Source organism: Amaranthus tricolor, chromosome 17 (assembly GCF_026212465.1).
Source record: "Amaranthus tricolor cultivar Red isolate AtriRed21 chromosome 17, ASM2621246v1, whole genome shotgun sequence".
In the NCBI taxonomy this organism is placed as follows: Eukaryota; Viridiplantae; Streptophyta; class Magnoliopsida; order Caryophyllales; family Amaranthaceae; genus Amaranthus; species Amaranthus tricolor.
The window spans coordinates 7,050,159-7,057,340 of record NC_080063.1 but is presented as its reverse complement, the minus strand read 5'-3'; the positions used below and the strand labels follow the sequence as shown (position 1 = coordinate 7,057,340).

Genomic DNA, 7,182 nt, shown 5'->3' with positions numbered 1-7,182 from the left:
TGGAACCTAAACCCATGTAGTCAACATGAACAATCCTATTAAGGTAAAAAAGTGGGTCACTGAGTCACTGCCCACAATCACCGGTCCACCACCTGCACCAGTAAAAGTGTTAATGGCGGCCATTAATTTTGAGATGTTTAAGGAAATATTGGAGATGAAAGAGGAAAAAGATAAGATGAAATGTGTTTAAGGGTTGAAATGTTTTCATTAATTTTGTTTGATGAAGATAATAAAAAAATGGATTTTGGGGGTGAAGATGAAAGTAGACGGATGATCTTCTAAAAACAACACTAAAAGTTGGTTTTGAAATTGGAATTTAAGTTGCAATTTTCAACTTTTTTGTATTTTGTTGTAATTTATATTTGTCATGAACTAAATTATTTTTTTTCATTTAAATATGAAGTATAAAATAATTTTTACATATTTCAATGTTTTTATATTTGATTTTAAACTGTGTTATTAATAGCAGTAATATTTAATATAAATTAATGTAATAGTTATTTTTGTTAGCAAAAATTGGCATGTTATTTTTTATTAGAAAACTCATAATTTTGTATTATATATTTCAAGTACGAACCATTTACTCTTGTATTCAAAATAAAAAATAAATGTATAAATATAATTATATTAAATTTTATTAAATGTTTGTCTTTTATTGTAATTTATATTTGTCATGAACTAAATTTTCACAATTCTATGCGTACTATTCAAGGGATATTTGATTTTGGAGATTATTCACAATCCACTCTTAATTGGTATTTAATTTTCAAGGGACATAAAATAAAATGTACAATAAGTATAATTTTCTAAAGTTAAAAACTAATAACAAAGTGGTAGTCGGTGTAAGTAGTTAGTGTAGGTAGTCGGAGTAGGGCGTGGTGAAAGCTAACAAGTATAATTTGCTAAAGCAAAAACTAAAAAGTAATAGTTATAATTTGGTAAAGTAGAATGTACAATAAGTATAAGTTGCTAAAGTAAAAAACTAACTAATAAGTATAATTTGCTAAAGTAAAATGTACAATAAGTATAATTTGCTGTAAAAAACTAAAAACTAATAAGTATAATTTGATAAAGTAAAATGTAAAATAAGTATAATTTGCTAAAGTAAAAAAACTAATAATAAAGTTGTAGTTTGCCTAGGTAGTCGGTGTAGGGCGTGGTAAAAACTAATAAGTATAATTTGCTAAAGGCTAGAATCTTATTTTAAACTCAATAAAAGGTGATTTGTCGATTCCTATAATTATGTCACAAATACTTTACTATATATAAATATGAATATTTAACATTTGTTTTAATTCGTTAAGGTTCATTTGTCACATTATATATATAAATAGGAAAAATTACCGTGAATAATACAATCTTTTGTTAATTTCCCTACAGTGATACCAACTATTGATTAAACATGAACAACACCAACTTAAAGGGTTTTTTTTTAGAATAATACCAACTTTAGTTTATTAACTAATTTATCAAATTTTTTTGTCCCATAATCTCCCATAGTTTGTTTTTTAACATGTTATCATTAGGTAAATTATAGGGAAACACATCCAAAAGGCTAAAAGTTGGTATTATTCATGGTTAATCAAAAGTTAATATTATTATTGGAAAATAAGCAAAAGGTTATATTATTCATGGTAATTTTTCTATATAAATACTTTATTTATACTTAATATTTTTTTCCTTTGAATTTTTTTTCTATCATTAACATGAATTTTATTATATTCTCAATTTAAATATATGATAAATTAATTATGTGACAACATTATATATCAGGAGTAATAAACTAGTTTCTTTTAAAAATCACAAATTCTTGATTGGAGTTGTATTTTTATTTTATTTAAAAATTTAAAAATAAAAAAATTAAAATTAAACACTAAAAAACCCGTATGTACATCCCATTGACCCATTCCCCTTCCCTTCATCTTCCCCATCCCTTTCCCCTTCCCCTTCCCCTTCCCTTTGAAAAATTAAATTCACTTTCACCACCATTAATATAAGCAAAAGTACCACTGAACTTGGCCCACAGAGACAGTGGTTGATCGTGGTGGCGGCGGCGATATTTGGCTATTTTGGCCGACGGTTTTATCCGCCATTTTTGACTGTTTGAGAACTTGATTTTTAATGAGTTCCTAATTATTTTTTGCTTCTAATGTTGGAATCATGGAAACTTGTTTTTGCGTGCAATTGAAGGCTAGTATTGTGAGTAAACCTTAATTTTATTGATTTGGGATTTTTTTTTTTATTTTTCTGAGTAAACCTTAATTTATTGTGAGTGTTCTAAATTTATTTTTCTGGGTTGAGTTTTAGTTTCTTAAGTATATTCGATTTGATTTATGGATGGAAAACAGACTAAGATGTTGATGGTGAAAGTGAAGATGGTGGTGATGTTTGGGGGAAGGGGAGGCGGTTTCCAGATTGTGGTGAATTTTAGGGGTTTATTTTAACTTCATTCTTTTCATTATTGTTTTTATTGATTCTGCTTTTTAAGTGATTGTTAAAGTGGAAAGTCATGGTCAAGGTAGTGATGAGAATGGTGAAGATGGTGGTGAGAATGTGGGTTTACTTAAAAAGCTTTAACACCTTCATCAAATTCCATTGAAAAAAAAACTTTTGCTCTTTTTTCTTTATAAAATAAAAATAAAGAGATAGTAACAAAAATAATAATGTGTCCTTGAGAATTTAAATCATCCTCCCTTTGTTTTTTTTCTTCCCATTTACTTTTTGCATTATACTCCCTCCACACCATTTTAGTTGTCTCATATATATATATATATATATATATATATGATCAAAGATAATACAAACACATCAAAGGTAATCTGATGATGAAGAGGCAAATGCTAAGCTTTCTAACCAAAGTACTTTTTACTAATCTTCAACCTAAAGTCATAGATATGGGTTATGGGGAAGAACACATCTTAAATATTAATGTTCTCTCACGAGCAACAAAAGCTTCTTAAAACATACTCAACTACCTATTCTCATGGAGCTAAGCATATTTTAAGACATGAAGCACACATTCATTATTTCCAATCAAAACATGCATCTATCTATTCTCATGGAGATAATTCAATTTTCAAGCATAAACTATAATTAGAAATTGACTCTCGCCCTCAATCCAATGACACTACAATAATAGCAAAATCCATATCAAACCATAAACAACACAACCAAGCCAAAGGTAAAGAAAACTATTTAGACTACATACATTGTGATAAAACCTAGCCTAAGCTAAATTGAATTACTCACTCATATTGAATTGAATATAACTAAAGACATTGAATTATGATAAATAACAACAAAATCAAAAGCAATAAAGTGTAGAAAATAGGAATTACTAGCTTGGATTCAATCCAAGGAAGACAATCAAATGAAGAATTAATGAATACCAATGATAAACTCCATAAAGCTTCAATTGCAATTCAAATGCTTGATGAAATGCTTCAATAAAATTAACTTAATCTCAATTACATCAATATATCAAATGATCTTCAATGATAAATCAAAAGCTTGAACTATCTAATAAGTGTTTGAGTAGAAAAATTCAATTAAGAATACAAGACTAGAATCATGGAACGTACATAAAGAAGTTCAAAACTAACAAATACCAAAGAAAACTTGAACTATAAAAAATAAGTTGTAGAAGGATTGGATTTGAGCCTTCTTCTTATCTATTTATAGGAGGGATGACAAGTGGTGGGTGGTGGCTTCATGATTTCTCCACCACCCTATTGTCTTTTGCGATTCTTCGCTTTCTTATAGTTCTCTATATTTATTTGTCTTTTATTCATGACTCAAGAACAACATTCACTATTTTGGGTTCTTGGTTCATAACTTAATTCAATTCCATCAAAATATTGCTTTATACTTCGATTATAATTATTTATAATCAACTCTTTAGTAATCAAATTATTTCCTCAAACATTCTACTCATTAATACCCTTTATCTCAAGCATTGATAGTTCTTAGTTCTTGGTTGATGTTTTTTTAATCTTCCTCATATTTCACATTCAATAAATAATATTAATATAATTACTTAAGAGCTTAGTATGCATTTTCTTTATTTAATTTATAACTTGATATACGTGTAATTCATAAGCTTTACATTATCAATTTCACCTTAATTCATAACTAGTAGATCAACAAAATACATACTCACACATACAAGAATTCATAAATTTATTTACTATATAGTTAAAACCATAGTCCCAAGCTAACCAAATCAAACCAACTTAATCAATTTGAAATCAAACTTGTATTTCCAATTTCAAATTGAAGTACATATTGCAAAAGTAAAATAAATACATAATAACTAATTCATACATGTTTGTTCAACTCTAACTCATATACATGCTCATAATGAATTCATAGCCATGCTCATTATGTTATATTCCAATGCTAATGCCACAAAATAGTGCATATTTAGGAGAAATAGTACCAATTGGGTGAAGCCCACCAAATTAATTGAGTAGAGATTTGAGATTAAACGATACATAATTTCCCTTCATCACCATTAATATTGAATATGGGGATTGAACTTCTTCCACATACTTGAATTACAAATGAAAGAAGGTGGATTGGCGATGGCGGCTGTACTATCAGTTGCTTGGCGTTGGTGGTGGTAGATGCAAAGGAGGCTGGTTGGTATGGCAGCTGTGGTCAAGTGGTGGTGAGCACGGGTGGCAGTCAGGAACGTATGGTGGCGGTGGTCGAGTAGGAGCTTAACAGTGGTGGTGGTGTTTTGGGGTTTTGGTGTTTCATAGAAACGACGGGGCGAAGAAGGAAGAATAAGATACAAGTGGATTGATTAAGGGGAGAACATGGCGGTTTGACATTTTTTATAAAAAAAAATAAAATACTGAACTTTATTATTGTTGTTATTATTAAAAAAAATTACTGTAAATAATATATTTTTTTTTCTTTTCTATAATACTAACTTTTAATTAATCATGAATAAATTTTTATTTATTTCCTTTTAATAATACTAACTTGAGCACACCGAGTTTCATATTAGCTCATGGCAGTGACGGATCCGAGTGATGTCAATTTTTTTTAAAACTAGATTATTAAAGTTTTAATTAAGACAATTGTCCACATCAGTTTCGTATTTTGAAAGCGTCGCATAATGTTAATTATTTTATAAATGTAATGTGTCCATTCCAAACCGTAAAACATTAAAAATAGTATTTTTTTTTTAATAGTAGTTTGCAATATTTTTAGTGGTTATTTTGTCCAAATATAAGAAAAAAAACACCCAAATTCACAAACACTAATAACCTAATATCCACATCTAAGCAAACAACAATAAATTGCACAAACAATTAATTAACCAAACAACAATTCAATTCATAAAACAACATGTACAATGTACGTAGATGTTATATGTGATTAGCATGGGATTCAAAGTAGCAAGTTAAATTTAATAATTTAATTATAGAATATCAACTAATATTAAAATAAAGATGTTAATAAAAGAAACACATTAAAAATAATATATTTTTATAGAATGAGGAATTATCTGTGGCTGGGGCAATAATTGGTTTTGAAATGGAAACTAATTTTTTTAGTGTAAAATGCCCTTGTTGAGTTTTAAACTTTAGTCACTTATATATACATTTAAAGTAAATTTTCATGTACTATATGATTGTATTTTAAATTTAAGTGATCATCATTTGACCTCAATTAATACTCGTTGGATCCGTCCTTGGCCATGAGTCAAGCTACAATAATTGAGTTGATAGTGGAGCGGGTCATAATCGAGCTTCAATTAAATAGTAACTCTTATATGACATTGTATAATGGTGAGACAAGGTCAAAAGTTTTTCTTTTAAACAAGTAATAAAGTGGATGCTTTAATATTTAAAATGTCTAATTTTATTATTTAAAACGTACAAAAGTAAGTGTTCTAATTAATTAAATTTGAATATTTAGTTCAATTTATGACTGTATTCCAGTGAGACCCATCTTATAGTGCGAAACAAATCAATTTTCAATAAGTTTGCCTACATTTTGATTTTGACCAATCCTTTTTACTTTACGGTATTTTAATTATTTAGAATAGTGAAATTGCAATAATAAATCAATCTTTACTTGATCAGCTGAAAATAAACTCACATATTCTTAATTTTTTTTATGTAAACCCACCAGATATAATTGCTAGAAATAAACTCACCTATTGTTTATAATCATCATTTATTTATTTGTAAGTCAAATAATCAAATTTTCAGCAATTATACCAAATATAAAATATTTATTAAAAAATAAAAAATGGTTAAATTTATTTTCAGTGATATCATATATTAATTTATTTTTTCCAAATTCCACTTTAGAAACTACAATTTTCTTTTATTTTATCCATCTAGTAATGGAAGACAACAGAAGGTCTACTTCCAAAACATGTTTACACCAATTATTACAAAATTTGTTAGAAAAAGAAGCTAAAACACACTATTCACTTCTTTTTCTCTGTATCTTCAAAACCCTAATTATGGATGTTGGAACAGTCATGTCTGCTGTTCAAACTCTGTTAGCAGCACTTCAATGCTCTCAGCTTAGAGATTTTTGCTCTAGCTTTGACTGCAAACCCAAACTCGAACAACTCAAAAAAGCCGTTGAAAGAATCCAAGCTGTGCTCATTGATGCTGAGCTTAAGCAAGCTCTGTCCCACCAAGAGCAGCTGTACATTGAAGAGCTTAAGGAAGCTGTTTTTGAAGCTGATGATCTGTTTGATGAGTTTGTCACTCTTGCTGCTCAGAAGAAGCTCAATACTCGTATCAAGGACCGTTTCTTCGCCCTCTTCACCAAGTTAGCTGATGATTTCTCTGTTTCTAAAAAGATCGACAAGATCAGAAAGAAGTTAGATGATATCGCTGATAATAGCAAGTTCAAGTTGAAGATTGATCCCAAGCCTATTAACAGTAGAAGCCGAGAGACCTATTCTTATAAGGAAGAAGTTATCATCGGAAGAGACCAAGATCTGGAGACCATCAAGGGTATGTTGCCAAACTCTGATGATGTTCAACAGGACGTTTTTTTCCTTAGTATTGTGGGGATTGGAGGGTTGGGCAAAACTGCTCTTGCTCGACTTTTGTTCAAAGATCCAACGGTGGCAACTTCATTTCAGTTGAAGTTGTGGGCTTGTGTTGCAGACCAAGATCAAAATTAATTTGAGGTGAAAGACAT

At 29.0% G+C, this 7,182-nt stretch overlaps 1 protein-coding gene across 1 annotated transcript; it reads left to right on the top strand.

Moving 5' to 3' along the window:
- The first annotated feature begins 6,350 nt into the window (after positions 1-6,350).
- On the top strand, positions 6,351-7,165 carry LOC130804457 (putative disease resistance protein RGA1). Its single transcript, XM_057668890.1, has one exon. The coding sequence runs from the start codon at positions 6,365-6,367 to the stop codon at positions 7,163-7,165; it is 801 nt and encodes a 266-aa protein (XP_057524873.1). The 5' UTR covers positions 6,351-6,364.
- Positions 7,166-7,182: the final 17 nt, after the last annotated feature.

Excerpts from the sequence above, each read along its gene's own strand:
- LOC130804457 (XM_057668890.1), top strand. The coding sequence starts at position 6,365 with ATGGAAGACAACAGAAGGTCTACTTCCAAAACATGTTTACACCAATTA.